The sequence below is a fragment of the Plectrocnemia conspersa genome, unplaced genomic scaffold (genome assembly GCF_051122295.1).
Source record: "Plectrocnemia conspersa isolate PC_06_02 unplaced genomic scaffold, ASM5112229v1 ptg000009l, whole genome shotgun sequence".
In the NCBI taxonomy this organism is placed as follows: domain Eukaryota; kingdom Metazoa; phylum Arthropoda; class Insecta; order Trichoptera; family Polycentropodidae; genus Plectrocnemia; species Plectrocnemia conspersa.
Window position 1 is genome coordinate 9566495 of NW_028277173.1, and position 17264 is coordinate 9583758.

Here is a 17264-nt window from a genome sequence, read left to right on the forward strand (position 1 = left end):
TGCTACGACCTGACGACGAAAACCTTCTGATCGAAAGCAAAAAATGGTTAATAAATAATCTTTAAGAGTAATATAAAAATAATATTTAAATACATATATTCTAATTTCCTGATATTTTATGACGCTAATGTGTGATAACCATTCAAGTTGAAATTATTAATTATTAATTATTATTACAATTAATATGTATGCAGCAAGCAGGCGTACAACAAGCGTACAATGACGAATACGCGTATATGCAGCGACGTCTCCGTGGACTGTAAGCCTAACGAAACACTGTCCACGTTGCCGCATAGACGCGTATTCCGTGACGTTGCAGCTCCGTCGACAGTGTTTCGTTAGGCTTACAGTCCACGGAGACGTCGCTGCATATACGCGTATTCATCATTGTACGCTTGTTGTACGCCTGCTTGTTGAGTACATATAAGCTAATGAAATATTATTTGACTTCCCACCTCTCTCCAAGCTATCTCAGTAATATCTTTTCTTACATAATTTGCAAGATTACTATTATAAAGACACTGATACTTTTCGACAATCTGAAAAAAAATAGCAGCTGAAATTGCCATTGTTTTCTACACGTTCACGCAGTTCGATACGCTCGGGCGTCTGACATGCTTGACGACTGTCGTCATGAAGTTTGCATGCAGCGACGTGATCGTGACGTTCCAGCTTTGTCGCATTAGTTTATATGTACGCAGCAAGCAGGCGTACAATGACGAATACGCATATATGCAGCAAAGCTTCCGTGGACAGTGGGCCTTAGTCACAGATTGAGCCGCTGCAGTAGTATTTATTTGAGTGTATTTAGTTATGCCTGCACTACACTCTCTGGAAGTTGCCCAAAGTTGTACAAGGACGGAGAATATAGTGGGTTACTTCGATCGAGTTCGGTTCTGTCCGCTCTAAAATCTCTCAGAAGTTGTCCGAGGTTACCGAGAACGGGAGGTAAAGTGGGGGTAATTCAGTCGAGTTGGCCAGCTTCGAGCGCTTCCGAACATTGTCGGCAAAAGCTCTTTCGAGCGCGAGCGGTGAGATACTTCCCCGTTCGCTCTCTCGCGTGTTAAGTGACGAGAGTGAGAGAGATAATAATATGGTGTTTCGCAAACTGAGATAAAACGAGTAACTCGCTTCAATTTCAATATGCGCGTAGGCGACTTATGGTTAACACGCGCGTCGAGCGCTGGATCGTGGTCACGTAGTCAAGTTATAATACCACATGCATATCGGGGACTTTAACAGACTCTTACTGACATCTTTGAATATTTTAGGGCACTAAAAGGGATTACTTATATTTTTGATGGTATATTCTTCTAACAGATATTGTTATTATATATTTTTTCATATAAAATTAAATAATTAAAAAATAATTAGTAGTACTTGATTTTGTTAAAAAAATCGTTTCGAATATCCTTATGTATTTTCCAAGATCAGTTTATATAAATGTCACACCATAACGAATTCTTATTTAGAATCGATGGGGACAAATTCTAGGATATTCACAGATGTGGTGTCCGTATTCTGAAGTATAATTTTTATGCCTTATGGCATTTTGCAAAAGCCGACAAAGATTTTGCGTAAATTGAATATTTACGACCGAAAAGTTTTCACTGATGTTGTATTGGAAAGTGCCCACACAAACTTTTATAATTATAAGTGGCGTAATTTTAATAATATGGCAATTAAAAAAACTGCGATTATTTGGCACATTTTTCGATCGCCCGCAAATATGCGGGCTGTGCGTGACAGAAGCCGCCGTCCAGACGGCATATGAAGTTTGCGACAGTGTGGTCGCTTACTCGAAGTCGTAGGTCTCGGCCGACTTCAGTTGTAACTTTAGTTTGAACAACTTCCAGAGAGTGTAGTTCAGGCATTACATGTTATTTAATTTGTAAATAATAAATGGTGAACCACCACCGTTATCTATCCATCAAAGTCACATCGGTGCTACCAGAGTGCCGCCAAGTTTTGCTCATAATAAAATCAATAAGTATAAAAATAGTCCCTCCGCCACAAAAAACGTAGTTTTAATTTATTTTGGACAAGGCCAGGTAATAAAAATAATATTTATAAAAAAATTATATGAATGTGGTGTTTGATATTACCCCACCTTTCAAAAAGATTTTTGTAAAATATAGCGTAATTTGAATATAATAATCAAACGAACAATCTAGGCGTGTATTATTGCATTAGGAATATTAGTTTTATTTAAGAAAAAAAATTGGCCATAAGTAGCACATTCGCGTCGCATTCGTCGCGGTGCGACGGCGGTCGGGCGTATCTTGTCGAGTTGTCGTACGTCGCGCTACGGAGTTATGTCAGCGACGACTGCGGGTACTCCGAGCGGCGCGGTCGGCGCGATCAGCGCGATCGGCGGAAACGGTAAGACGCGGCGCCTTTCGGAGCTGAGGGTGCCGGAGCTGCGGGCGGAGCTGGAACGGCGCGGTCTCGACAGACAGGGCGTAAAGGCGGTCCTCGTCGATCGTCTGCACCAGGTGACGCTAACACTTTTCCACACTCTGTTTTGAGGTTATGTACCTCCGAGCGTGCGATCCAATTACGTAAGAAGACAAGGAAGTCACTTAGACGTCCATCTTGTTTCGGCCATTTTCTACTCTAATGAAATCTCACGTGTTACCTGATATTAATTAACGATTCAGTTTGAATTCAATTTTAATTACTAGATGCACGAATCGTTGCTTATATATCTAATAATTTATTGTTGTGTCATATATTGCGAAAATAGTATTTTTAAAACCTGAAAATATCAAAAAAATTCTATAAAAATCCACATTTATTCCATAGAGAGTTCATATTGCTAGGAAGCTGTCCGGCCAGTGTTGCGATGCTTTGAATTATACTGGAAATATTTGTAATCGTGGTGCCGTTGCAGAGGCGAATGCTTGAACATCAGCTCCGGGTACAACCGAACCTTTGCCTGTTCATGTCTTTTAGTTCGGAAAATAATGGTTTCCGATCTGATCCATACTTGCGCTTCTTAGTACTTCGCTCATTCACCCGTTTACTTGTCTTTCAGACCACTCGGATCCATAAGATTCTAGCACCGGAAGTCCTCTGCGATTCTTTTCTTGTACTCAACAGAATAGCTATTTTTTTAATTAATCTTGTCCGGGGCTCAATATTTTATTACCTTTAAATCTGCATCAAAAATGATGATATTAAAGAATGGCAGTCCACACAAAAGTGCTTCATAGAGTGTGTTATCAAGTGTGCATATTATTCCTGCCTTTTGTTTACTCCGATCAGTCATTCGGAGTAAACACAATAAATCTCGCATTTATATGTTTACATAAACGTTGACCTGTCGTCCAAAGGCTCCAATATTATCATTTATTTTAAGTATTAATGTCGATAATATTATTTATTAAATTAAATTATATATTTTATTTTTCAATATTTCCATTGTGTGTTGCATCGGACGTACTAAATGCGTCCGTCTGGCTGACGATCTTAACCGAGGCCTATTTTTGGTGGGGTTCAGTGGCGGCTCACTAGAATTCATAGTAGAGGGCTGCATCAATGAAAATAAAAATAGTAAGCATGTATTGAAAAACCACAATTTAAAAAAATCAAAGATATATTTCTTATGTTACATAATAAATATTAAAAAAAGTATATTTTTTAAGTTACATAATAAAATACGGAACAAAATGAAAAAAAAAACTTTGTTAACACATTGTTGTCGGGACACGGATTTTTCCGTTTTTGCGGAACTGCTGCTGGATTGCGGGACCCGTAAAAATCCGTTTTTTGTAGTCTGTTGCTAGAAGTCGGCTCACGTGTTTATCCGTGTAATTTGAACTGCATTTTTTTTTGTTGTCAGCAGCTAGATGTCACTGCTTTGATATTTAGTAAAGACATTATTTTATTCGTCGTCGCATTTATTACATTTCCACCAAATGTATTGTACTAATTTTGGTATTGAATTTTTATTCCGTACAAAAAATTAAATAACGAACTATAAACAATTCCTGTTATCCCAAATATCTTCTATTATGTTCAATTCTATTCAAGATACTTCGAGGAATTACTTTCTACCTGATGTAAAAGAAGGGATGGTTGGGAGTGAGAAAACAAAACAAATTCCAATGAAACTTGACCTGGGGTAGATAACAAGCAACAGTCATTGCGACATCTGTGACTTGTTATAAAAAAAAAAGACATCATTACAGTTACGCGTAAATGTTCCGTCGTTCGGTTGTCTAAAAAATAGTTTTACACCCCGAAATGTTTTCACCCGATAAAAATAAATCTGACGATGAATTTTGTGTGGATAATTTATCTGATTATTGATAATTGGGCCAAAAGTGTAGCTATGTATCTTTTGACATACCTCTACACAGAGGTACGTGTTTTTAGAGATATCATACGTTGAAAAACTATTCATAAAAACAGATTGTGCCATATTTTAGTTTTATTTAGTGTTTAATTCGATTTTTTATTACATACATTTTTATAGTACTTTTATGTGCAAAATAAACGCAAGTTTCCAGTGAATATAAAACTGTCAACCTCCATGTTTCTTCTTCATTTGATAGTACTGTTTATGGTAAGTCTATGTTTAAAATTTCATAATTTTATATTGTATAGTATAAAAGTTATGGCGAGTTTCCTAAAAAAAAAACGCGGAAATTCTTCGTTTCCGAAAAATTCCGCGGCTGTTAAAAAATGGCCCGCGCCAGGCTTGAAACAATGCGCGAAATCACCCGACAACAATGTGTTAATGTCGCTCCTTTCGTTGGAATATTGTTGTTGTCTAAATTTTTAATATAGAAAATTGGTAAAAACAATTCGTTTGTTTCGTTCACTGCTTCAAATCTGTACTTAAAATCGTTAAAATTAAAATTTAAAGCAGGAACAAATATAGTACTTTTCTTCTATTTTCTGCGACTTTTTTATCCTAAAACATCGGGAACTAATTTTGTCTCATAAATAATTTTCCAAAAGTTGTGTAAATGCTGCATCTCTTGCACTAAATCCTTAACCACTTACCAGTTGGATTTTAATGGAAAAGAGTAAAAATTGTCTAATTTTTTTATTATAATTTTTTTTTTTACATTTAATTCACATTTTTTGTTTTTTTTTTCACAAAAACATTTAATTCACATAAAAATTGTAATAAAATGTAAAAAAAAATAAAATAAAATTGTCAGTTTTTTTTTTACATTTTATTAAATTTTTTTTTACATATTTTTTAGATTTTATTACTGCAAAATTCCATTACTAAAGCATTGAACTGCATGTCGATTAGTCTCAGTCGTAATCAAGACTAGGATTTCCGTATTTAAAAATATTCAAAATAATGTAAAACCGTTGTCTCTGTATCATCATCAAAATGCAAATTTACACCAGCTGTATTGCTGTATGGAAATTTTGGAGGGGAAGGTGCCAGATTTCTTATATTTATTTCAACGAAATCTCTGAATAGAACGACATCATCGTTTTCCGAAGCAATATCATCGTCAGATGATTCCAAAAAATCACTTTCATTGTCTGATTCACTTATCAATATATCCTCATCACTTGATGATCTCCACGAAACATTTTGGGCTAAAATTAAAGTAAAACTGATTATAAAAATAAGTATAAATAATATATACTTATTTTTTATGCACTTACGTCTAAAATGTAAACAAAAAGGATATAAAAGTGGCTAAATTCAAATAATATGACAACACACGTTGATATAACACGCGTAGTAACACGCAAAAACTAAAGTGCCCGGCAGTAAATACAGCTTTGTATTTCGTCATTTCAGTCATTTCTGCCCGATCTGCCCGAACGGGGTTCGGTAATAACATTCCCAGCAAGTCAAAACAAGATTTGTCCGAATGAGACTCGGGCTCGTCAGTGTGCGAAGTAAATCCGCGCTCGAGTCACACTCAGGCAAAACTGTCGAGTGGTTAATAAGAGCGATCGACATCAAGGGATATCCTTCACTTTGTATAACCTTATTGATGTTAATACCGAATATCGTTGCCCGGAAGGGTTTAACTAATCTCTAAATCGGTTTTGCGAAATAGAAAAAAAATATGTAGAATTTTACTTCTTTAAAACCACGTGACAACAGATGTTTAATTTAAAATTCAACTTTATATTGAAATGAAAAGAACCGGGTACTCGTTAAAAATTACCCGGTTCTCAGTTCCTTTAAAAACACGCGAGTACCCGGGGACCCGGTTACAGTTCTTATCCGGTTTGGAATCAGCGTGTATAGAAAGATACCTACATACATAACTGCCAAATTTCTTTATTATTTTTTTGCAAAAATTAATTGTTAATTTTATGTTCTTTCAGGCCATTAAGGACGACGGAGAGGATCCTGAAAAGTTTTCTTTCGACAATGATAAGAAATCCCCAACTAAGATATTATCTCAATCTAGCAACTCTAGAGAAGATTTCGACGATAGCATGGAAGAAGTAAACATGGACAATCTAGTAGTAAAAGACGAAGTGACCGAAGAAGACACCGGTAATGATACGATGGACGCAGAGACAGCAGCTGAAGGAAAATCGGAAGATACTGTGTCCCAGACAAACGCTGAGACGATAAAATCGTCTAAATCTGATGCGACTGTCACAGACGCTACGGACAATGTTAAAAACGTTGCAAAGAAAAGAGAAGCTAGCGAACCTATCGAAGCTTCGACTTCGAAAAAAATCTGCAAGGACGATAAAAAAATTAATGATGTCAACGGCATGGATGTCGAGGATTCGATCAATTTAGATATTGGAGACGACGAATTCTTAAACGAGGAGGTATATTCAGTTCTTATTTTCACATTTTGAACTAGTATTTTTTAATGTTTATGCTTTCGATTATGTTTTCAGGGTGAACCGGGATGCAACGTTCAAAAAGGTATGTTCTTCACTTTTGCTCATGTGAATTTGGTTTGTTTATCGTGTTTTATTCTCAAAATATGTATAAAATATATGTGATGTGAAGTGATTTTGATATAATATACGATCGTAAAACGTGCGGTGTGTGATATTCGAGTGAACGGCATAACGGTTACGAAGGATTAACAAGAACATTCTTCGGACTCTGGATACATCACGGGATTGAGAAGAAAAATTGCTGATATTTGCCGATCGTCGCAGATATAACGACAGTGAAATTTAAAATAAAACTAACACTCGTCATAATTTATATTATTCCTTAAGTATATCTTATATATCAACGTACATATATCATTAATATTTATTTACAGAATAATTTAAATAGAGTTCCAGGATTTCTCCCCATTTATATGTAGATATCCGGAATGTTCGTTCTACCGACGCGTCGCAAGTGATTTTTATCACTGATTCTCTTGAGCGTCTACACGCGTATCACTTTGATACGGAGTGTCGGCCGGCAAGCGAAGACAGCGAATCACGGCGTCGATTGTATGATGCAGATGAGAATTCGGAGGCGCAGGGAGCCGAGGATGCATCTCAGCCCAAATCCGGGGACGAGACTCAACCGGATCCGGCGAAACAAGAGGCCGCCAACGCAGCCGACGGTTCGGTGATCGACGAAAAGCAGCAAGACATATCACGCACCGATGCGACCGGCTCGGAAGACTCCAAAAACATTAGGTTGGTGTTGCGCTGACCACTTGCAGGATTTGCGCATCTCGCTCTACTCCTTGGTAAGATGTATCATCTCCATTAGCAGCGGACCAGTCGTCCCGTCGGTGATTCTTCGATAAACTTGAATTCACATACCGCCCTTCGTTCGATTTTCGTTTTTTGCCGTATTTTTAACAATCCGTACAAAGTTTTGCACTACCGTAAGTCTATTTCGGGTTACGTCGACGAACGCGAACGACGCTGGGATGTTTGGAAACTGCAAAACTTTTCACCTCCGAACGAAACGACGGCAAGAGGACCGGAGAAGGAATGTCGACACATCGATCAGTGTTAAGAAATGACCGAACAACTTTGGACTTCGGGAGAAAAGGATTTCAAACGAACGTCTTCAACTGCAGCCTGCTTTTAGTCAGCCACCTGGTGTGTATGTTTCCAGCTGCAGAACGAGAATGGGGTGCAAAACTTTGTTACTTTCGATTGAATACGTTTTATGGGTTGATTTAGTCAGATGTAAACCATCTATAAAATCATGAAATTGTAATTAGAAATGAAAAATAGATTTAATTTATTTACTTTTAAAAAAATCTTATCACTGCCCAAAATCAGCGTAATGAAGATAAATAACTCGTTATGGTTTTTTCTGTCATGATTGTCTTGAAATATTGATATGATTTTATATGTCCAATTTATGTTTTCAGCGTTGTGTCTGAAGCTGAAAAAGACAAGGATAATAAAGGTATAATAATATACTTTGTCTTTTTTATTTACGTTACTTAGTATTTAATTAAATAATATTATCAACAGATGCTAAAAAATCGAGCAGCGCATCATCTAGCTCTTCGAGTCCTAATTTGTGGGTGAGCGGTTTGTCAGGCAGTACTAGGGCTAAAGATTTAAAGCAGCTGTGTTCGAAGCACGGGAAAGTTATATCTGCCAAGGTAGTCACAAATATGAGAACTCCAGGTTCAAGATGTTACGGTTATGTGATGATGGCGAGCGCGGAGGATGCTTACAATTGCATCAAACATCTTCACAAAACAGGTATTATTACACACATTTACTATCTTCATTGCCATCGCCAATGGTTTTGGGTCACGAATAAAGGTCGATTCAAACACTCGTGTCCTACTATTCTTATGTATATATTTCAATGTGCTAAAAATGTAAAATATTTATTTATAGAGTTGCACGGTCGCATGATATCCATGGACAAGGCTAAGTCTGAATCTTCTACGGGTACCGCTTCGAATAACCCCAGCAATTCAGCATCGGGCGGAAGAAATAGCCGCAGCAGTACACAATTGACACAAAGATCGCCGCGTCGTTCCAATACAAATAAAGAAAAGGACGAATCTGTCGATAAAAAGAAAGATTCTGTAAGTGTAAAATGTAATTTTATAAAATATTTTGCCTGAAAAATTTATAATCACTGTAAATGTAGCCGAAAGAGACAAAGAAAGACGAGAATTCGAGTGATCCTTCGAAGCAGAAAAGCGAGGAAGCCAGTAAAGAAAAAGGAAACGTAGAGAAAGCAGAGAATGCTGGAGAGAGTGGTAATGATGAATCGAAGAAGAGAACATCAAAATCTAAGACCACTTCGCAAGAGCGACATGTAAGAGACGATCGCACTGTTAGTAATAATATGTAGATTTTGTATTGTTTATTTTTATAATAAATAATTTGGACATTTTTTGCATAGCGTGCAAAGCAAAATCCGAGTCGTCACCGAGCGAGACCACCGGTACGAGATTTTTTGTCATTTGATAAGATAATGGTAAGGATAATTTTTGTTGATTATTTAACGGAAAGGATATTTGTTAAGCCCAGTGAATAAGGAGATATGTATTTTTTTTTAGAAAGAAAGAGAGGCTCAAAGGGCCCGGGAGCACGTCAGGAGGGCTCGTTCGGAAGAGCGTCGCCGAAGGGCAGCTGAACAATCTCTTCGCGAGTTGGAAAGAAGACAGCGAGCGGAAAAGCATCGACAGCGTGTGGAAAAGGATAGACTAGCATTAGAGAGAGAAAAATTAAGAATTGAGAGGTATTATTTTTAACTTTTCATCATATTTTTTTTGCTTATAACATGTATCTTATTTGTTTCTAGAGAAAAAATTGAGCGTGAAAAGCAAGAACTACACCGCTTAGAACGGGAAAGGCAAAAGATTGAAAGAGAACGATTGGAATTAGAGAGACTGGAATTAAAGAGGGCTCAAATATTGTATGTGGTTTTCTTAACATCAATTTAATGATCTTGTGAATTCTTTAAAGATTCTACAATGTAATTTATTTTAGATTGGAAGAAGAAAGAGGTCGTGCGGCTGCTAAGCGTAGTTATATGTATAATTCGGGCGGAGGTTCTTCAAGTATGATTTCAAGATCTAAACAACCTCTTCCGCCACCGCCACCAACTTATGATCGTCCAGGTGGTCGAAGCGGTGGCGATGGTGGTGCCAATTCGAATCCTACACGTTTCAACATGACAATGCCTACGCATTTAAATGTTCCTGCGCCTACATACGAAACACCATCTAGTTCTTCGAACAACAACAAGCAAGTCGAACGTGGACCTGCTCCTCGAGACAGACCGCGTGATCGCGATAGGCAACGAGATTTCAAAAGAGACTATCCGCCTGCTCCTCGCCATACCTCATCATCACACGCTGGCGGTGAGCATCGACTATAAATCTCTTGCTATTTCAGATTATTTGGTTCATGTTGTACAATATGCAATTGCACCAGGATCGATTCTATATGCTCATATGCCAGGTTCCATAGAGAAATATTGAGAACACGAAATTTTTAACACACCATATCTTCTGTATGTTATTGCTTTGCAAAATATTCTCCACAAGAATGCATCACATGATATGGTCTTGTTTGAGAATGGCATGGGACGGGCTAGTCAGTGTTATCTCATTTTACATTTTAACCGCAGATAGAAAAATCGCCAGTATGTGGTAGGCACCTAAAGGTGCCATGGCTTATTTCAGGTTATTTAAGATAATTTAAGGTTGAAAATCGTTTCAAATTATTGAACTAGAAGATTTAAAGAATTGTTGGCACATATAGGTGGCCACCATGTACAAGCATATACTGCTATGATGATTCTGGCATGGTCGGATATAGCGAGTGGAGAGCTTCATCATTTTAATCATAATAATGCGTTGCCAATTGATACAATAATTTTTTTTGGCATTATTGAAGCATATCTGCATATTAAACGATGAGAGGGGGTGTATATTTTTTTTTTAAATAAATGTGAATTTATAATTTCTTTAAAGGTGGAAGCGGTAACGGAATGAAATATCCTACCAATGGCAGTTCGTATGAACCACGCCAACCTTTGCCGCCTGGAACTCGCCCAAGAGATCAGAGGTTGGTTTTTAATTTTTTTTAAATCAAAATTTATTTGATAACGATTTATTTATTTATTTTTAGATACAGTTCGTTAGAAGCTAACGAGTCACGCGGAAACACTGGAGGCAATAATATAAGAGAAAGGCCGACAGGAGGTAGTACTCATGAACGCGGAGGTGGTAATACGAGTGCATCTTATCGTCCCAGTGATGCTTCTCGTCGTTCTCCTAAACCCACATCAAGAGATCATCGTTATTCAGACACATCAGTTTCAATGAAAGGTGATTTATTGATACAGGATGGATAAAAAACAAAGGATACTTTTAATTGCCGATATTATCATTAATGGTTAACGAGATATTAGTATTGTAATAATAGTCTTAGATATATAGCATGTAATTTTAAATCTTAATTTAATTATCTTTGTGGCAAAAATCTTTCGTTTTACAGTGTAAGTTTGTCTTCAGTTTCACACACTGAACGATTATTTTATCTCTTGTGTATGCTTTACTTCGTGGTACATTTGTGAGGTCTTCTAATGAAACAGTTTTGAACAGAATATGTAGAATATTGAATCATTTTTTAAGCATCAATAATTTCATTTGTTTGTCTTACAATGCAGGTGATGCTTGGGCAAATACTGGCGGAGGAGGTGCCGAAGGTGGCGGCAGTCGTTACAGCAGCAGTGCAATCTCGGGCAGCGGCGCACAGTATGGGGATAGTCGTTATGGCTACCAACCAGCACCGCCAGGTTCAAATTCGTTTCAAGACATAATTCGTTATCCCATATCGCGTGATTTTAGGCCAAAATATTAAGTTTACCTAAAGTCCCAACTACCAAAGTGAATTTTGTTTTCTAAAAAGTGAAAATAAACTAATATTGGTGGTTTAAAATACTGTACTTTCAGTGCTCGTATAAATATTATTTTTTACATTAATGTTGTATTAGTTATGCTTCTATAAAAACACAAACTAAATTAGGTTATTTTTTTATATTTTTTTGGAGGAGTGTTAACAAATTTATTCATTTTGTAAAACTTATCTTATAATAAACACAATGTGTTTTTTTAATTCTTGATCTAACTAGAAAATGTTTTATTGTTAATTCAGTGCGTAATGTACCTTTGAAGCATGGCATATTAATTTGTAAATCCAATCATAATCAGTGAGATAAAATCATTTGTTGCAATTTCAAAGTTATTTACAATCTATATTTGTAGTTATTATTTGAAACATTTTCTTGTACAGCTTTGTTTTTTTTTTGTCTTCAAAGTAGTTTTTTAAAAAAAAAACATTAAATTTGTTTACTATTTAATTAACAATAGGTATTCACTGGCCTTGAGAACAAGATCTACTTTCGTCATGAATGTATCCCAAGTAGCTACTTTTTGATTGGATATAAATTGAAGTTCAGAATCGCTCATTGGAGGAAATAAAGTTGAAAGCATTTTTTTGATTGAAAAGCATTCTTATCAATTTAAGAAGATTTGTACATTTAATATTCGAGAAATGAGTGGTGTGTAAGTAATATTATTTGGTGTAATAAAACTCGCAAATAAATAAAAAGGTAATATTTTAATTTGACATAACGTTACTGACTATTTTTATGAATTAGCACGTAATTCTTGTAAGATCACATATGCTATATTGGTACTCAACGAATGTGTATCGGAAAGCATTTTGCATATGCTTATATCTTTCGCTCTATATATTAATTATGGAAAGTAGTTTAAGTTCCTTATAATGTAATAAATATAAATTGTTTATAATAATGTGTTTTCATTAAAATATCTTCACAAATTACTACTTCTACCTTCTTTACAGAAATTTGATGAATATATATAGGCGTATTTATTTAAATTATCTTTCTCAACTATCAATAAAGCAATTATACTGCATGTGAATGTTTTACAGTTACTTGTGGTAATATATCATGAATATCACATGACTTGTATGATACGAAAAGTCCTAATCACCTCATTACTCATTCCTTTCGCATACTACTTGCGGCAAAAAACACATAAAAGGACAAAATTCCTGTGATTATCATCAGGTGTCGTTAAAAAGCCTGAAAGATTGCACGCGTCGCCATTGCTGTGTTTGATAAGGACAAGAGGAATATGGCCCATTATTTTGCAATCTGCGTGTTGATTATAGGAATGATAATAGGTAATTGTTTTTTTTTCATATTTCAAAGTAATTTTTTTATAGCAATATTTGTCTTATAAATAGGCAGATATTTTGTTTAGGCAGTGTATTGTATTATATTTATTGTTTTGATGTTTTCATCTCATTCACAACCCGCCATAATTTGTCCTATAATACATAGTTGCAGTTTTTGCAATCAATGAAATCTAAAACTACAGAAACTTAGTATCGCTTTGCAAAACATTGACGTTTCCGACGCATGGGACTTTGTCAACAAAAAGAACGATCGAAAAAAAATATTGAGAGATTACATTAAGAGATAGCAATATATATACACCAACAAGAGATCAATGTATGATTAAATATGTTTCAATTTTTCTCTGTTCTTGACAAAGGACAGCCATATAAAAATATCATAATTTTTTTTTCATTTTGTTCTTCAAAGCTTAAGTTTCCTAACCAAATATGACCATATTAGGGACATCGTCTATAATATGCGTCCGAAACATCAAATCCAACTCCTGCAGTATTAGTCAATTGTATGCCCACAATACAACTGTATGCTCTGTAGTCAGCTAATCGCTCCATAATACTATTAAGATACATGACACTATATTTTTATCTCTTATGGTTTATTATCTACGAAGCATATACATACATATGTATATATATACATAATTTAAGTAAAATAATATAATAGTTTGTCTTTAAAACAACTTTTTAAATCTAATTAAAGAAGTAATTCAAAGGTTTTATTTTATATCGAATTAGATTTTAAAATTTATAGGAATCGATAAATAATAATGATTTAATTCAGTGATATAAATATTTTTTAGATATATATATTTTCACAAAATTTAATTAAAATTGCACTAACTTTAACTTGTATTGGTAAAAAAGTTCTGGTGCTTCGTGTCATTTTGCAAATTATGTACATATTGATAAAAGTATTTAAAACTGATATTTAAAATTTGCTTTTATGACCTTGGAGTTGTATTAAAATTAGCATTTACATTTTGAAATGCACAGTCGAGAGTAATAAAAACGGTTTATAAAATTCTTATTTTATGGTTATGGTTCGATGATTTCCTTGTTTCAATAAACTTGCATAGTAAACGCGTTTTATCTTTGTATTATCATATCGTTGTTTTAAAATGCGTTGACACAAATACACTTTTAAAATTCTTTATTTGGAATATGATAAAAATGGAAGAATTTGCACGAGTGGCTTCATTCTGCGTCTAGAAATACTTAAAGCAGGATGTCTTTAACATACAAGCTCGTCTGCATATTCGTATTTTCGATTTCTCTGGTCTCCTTTGCCGAAGTGAAGCCATTGCAAAGCACTGACTATGACCAGGACGAAGCTGAGAATTTTTTTAAGGATAAGGTCATATTGTTCCGCAATGTGCGACTGAGAAACAACTATCGAGAGGAGAACATAACGTTCGACAGGAGCTCTAAGCCCAAAGTGGAGACTATAGACGTGGACACTGATGTAAAACAGGATACTATGAAGATGGAGCACGTGGGAGACACCACTGAAAAATCAAGTACCATTTCGTGGCTTTTTTTGATGGATGATTTTGAAGCGGACGAAAATTCAACTGAAAAACGGTACTTTGGACTGGTTCATTTGTGACTAAATTACTTGATGAGTTTGTATCATTAAAAAAATGATCAGATTTATAATGTCTTATTTTGTTGAAATTTTTGTTTCAGGTAACACATTATCGCTTTACGTTATACAACCTAGTCATTTTAAGATTGACAATAGATTTAAGAGATCCGATACGGACGAGACGATTTCCCAAACGATTGAGCCGCTGAACAACACTAAAGAACAAGCAGAGCACATAGACACTGAAGACGTAGTAAAAAGAGATAACAAAACACAGAAAGCTGAAACAGAGAATCATCCAGATAAGGACGTGCACGGTAGCGAGAGGGCTGGAAATGGTTCTTCGCCTGGAACTGCTCTTCCTAGCTTGCCACCTGGGGCTACCAATGGAGATGCCAAACTGCTTTTGGGAACTTTTCAAGTTTTGATACTGCCTGTGCCAAAAGGCGCCGGAGGTATTCCTGGTATACCGGGATTGGGTTGATTTTTTCGATATTTTTTGGTAAAATAATTGTGGAAATATGTTTCTTTTGTACTCTTTAGGAGAGCTAATAAAATAGAAACTCTTGTTAAGATAGCATATTTGTGATTTTTTATTTCAAACCAGTGAAGCATTTTTCGTACGAATTTTTTAGAAACAACCAAATTTCGTTGTCAATTATGAATTTTTTTATAAAAGTTAATTTCAAAAATATACATATATACAAAAGTATACAGACATATTAAATGCACAATACTGGTTCATAACTGAGCGCTCATAATAAGCGCTGCGTTATAAGAGCGTTTACCAAAGTAGCGCTGTAACAAAATAGCGTACTTCAAATGCGCAGACTGTCATAAGAGCGCTTGTCAAAAAAGAGCGCGTCATAAAAGCGCAAAAATACTTTGAGAAAATCAAGTAATGAATATTTTAGGAATTTGGTATAAAAAATATTATATAAGTAAATTGTGAGAAATTTACAAAGAATAAAAATTCACGAGATAATGGCGGTAAAATTAGTATTTTATGTGCTAAAGCATAATGACTATTAAAATGATTAGCCAATGAAAACATTATTGTTTATTAATTATTACGTAAATACGAAAGTATGGCTCCCCATCCCCATACGTACGATATACATTTATTTTTATTAAAATGAAACGCTAATTTTGAATTTATTATTAGATTTGTTCTGTAATGTTTCATTAAATTGACAGATAATTATCGACTCGACTTGCAATAAATGCGTATAGTTATAGTGCAGGTATATGGCTCGTCAGACCTTTTTTTCATTTATTTTAGACAACTTTAATAAAAAAGTATTTAAAAAATCATACAGATTCACCAATTACTATTAAAGTTTTAATATCGTAAAAATAATTTTAAACGAGTGCGTATCGTCCGTGTCATTCACCAATTTCATGCATTGCTATGCACCTGGACAGCGGTGAAACTTTTTTGTAAAGGGTTACAATTAGGTATTTAAAAAAATCATAGGTGACTCCCTTTTTGATAATTATACAATATGATTAAAATTAATTCGGCAAAATTAATATTTTAATCCTTTGCAATCACATTTATTTTCAGATGATTTTATTTATCTTACACTGCGCTTAAAATTTATATTGCGCTTGTTTTCGCCATTCACGAGAAAGTGTAGTTGTCTAAAATAAATGAAAAAAAGTCTGGCGGGCCTTATACCTGCCCTATAACTGTACGCATTATATGACTGCGCATTTGACGTACGCTATTTTGTTACAGCGCTACTTTGGTAAACGCTCTTATAACACAGCGCTTATAATGCAGCGCTCATATGACAGTTCATTTGACGTACGCTCTTTTGACCGGCCGCCACACAAAACGTAACAATCTGTTAATATTAATAGATAAGCGTATATTTTTTGACATTTAATTATTTATATATGTATATTGATATTAAATTCCAATATTCTTATATAAATGTGCGGAATTTTCGTGTCCGCAATCAACAATGTTCAGAATTTTCGCTGTGTGAAAATTTCGTGTTCTTTAAGAATTTATAAGACATCTTAAAATTTTCCATTTACTGTTAATTTATAAAAAGCTATGTTTACTCATGAATATATTCATATTTTATTTTATCTTATCATACATTTAATAGTAATATTAATAATACTTAAAATTTCGTTGTTCAGACATAATATTTGGATAGATCATTAGTTTCCAGTTGATGGGGCTTCAGGAGCGGCAGGAGCGGCAGGAGCATCAGGAGCGGCTGGAGCATCAGGAGCAGCGGGAGCACCAGGAGCGGCTGGAGCATCAGGAGCGGCTGGAGCATCAGGCGCGGCTGGAGCATCAGGCGCGGCTGGAGCATCAGGAGCAGCTGGAGCATCAGGAGCAGCTGGAGCATCAGGAGCGGCTGGAGCATCAGGTGCGGCTGGGGCATCAGGAGCAGCTGGAGCATCAGGAGCGGCTGGAGCATCAGGTGCGGCTGGGGCTTCAGGAGCAGCTGGAGCCTCAGGCGCTGATGGAGCTGCGGGAGCGTCAGGAGCGGATGGAGCAGCTGGTGCATCAGGGGCGGATGGA

The 17264-nt window shown here is 35.6% G+C and overlaps 2 protein-coding genes across 8 annotated transcripts; both read left to right on the plus strand.

The window, feature by feature from the left end:
• Positions 1–2253: 2253 nt before the first annotated feature.
• Saf-B (Scaffold attachment factor B) lies at positions 2254–12719 on the plus strand. 6 transcript variants are annotated; one of them, XM_088191854.1, is made up of 15 exons: positions 2254–2495; positions 6319–6780; positions 6853–6880; positions 7422–7602; positions 8295–8332; positions 8401–8637; positions 8779–8972; positions 9038–9226; positions 9296–9370; positions 9453–9634; positions 9698–9811; positions 9886–10259; positions 10875–10968; positions 11032–11231; positions 11573–12719. In XM_088191854.1, the coding sequence occupies exons 1-15, from the start codon at positions 2316–2318 to the stop codon at positions 11764–11766; spliced, it is 2742 nt and encodes a 913-aa protein (XP_088047980.1). In that variant the 5' UTR covers positions 2254–2315; the 3' UTR covers positions 11767–12719. The 6 variants fall into 6 exon arrangements, with proteins under 6 accessions (XP_088047980.1, XP_088047981.1, XP_088047985.1 ...); XM_088191855.1 differs by having other exon boundaries at positions 9038–9208; XM_088191856.1 differs by lacking the exon at positions 2254–2495 and adding an exon at positions 3419–3555.
• Positions 12720–12947: 228 nt separating this feature from the next.
• LOC148231877 (uncharacterized) lies at positions 12948–15301 on the plus strand. Of its 2 annotated transcripts, none has more exons than XM_088191861.1 (2): positions 12948–13119; positions 14821–15301. In XM_088191861.1, exons 1-2 carry the CDS (start codon positions 13071–13073, stop codon positions 15201–15203), a joined length of 432 nt encoding a protein of 143 aa, XP_088047987.1. In that variant the 5' UTR covers positions 12948–13070; the 3' UTR covers positions 15204–15301. The 2 variants fall into 2 exon arrangements, with proteins under 2 accessions (XP_088047987.1, XP_088047988.1); XM_088191862.1 differs by lacking the exon at positions 12948–13119 and adding an exon at positions 14329–14715.
• The last annotated feature ends 1963 nt before the right edge of the window (positions 15302–17264 follow it).

Excerpts from the sequence above, each read along its gene's own strand:
- Saf-B (XM_088191854.1), top strand. The coding sequence starts at position 2,316 with ATGTCAGCGACGACTGCGGGTACTCCGAGCGGCGCGGTCGGCGCGATC. Across the intron at positions 2,496-6,318 it reads TCGTCGATCGTCTGCACCAG|GCCATTAAGGACGACGGAGA; the intron begins GTGACGCTAACA and ends ATGTTCTTTCAG. Across the intron at positions 9,371-9,452 it reads TGTCATTTGATAAGATAATG|AAAGAAAGAGAGGCTCAAAG; the intron begins GTAAGGATAATT and ends ATTTTTTTTTAG.
- LOC148231877 (XM_088191861.1), top strand. The coding sequence starts at position 13,071 with ATGGCCCATTATTTTGCAATCTGCGTGTTGATTATAGGAATGATAATA. Across the intron at positions 13,120-14,820 it reads GATTATAGGAATGATAATAG|GTAACACATTATCGCTTTAC; the intron begins GTAATTGTTTTT and ends TTTTTGTTTCAG.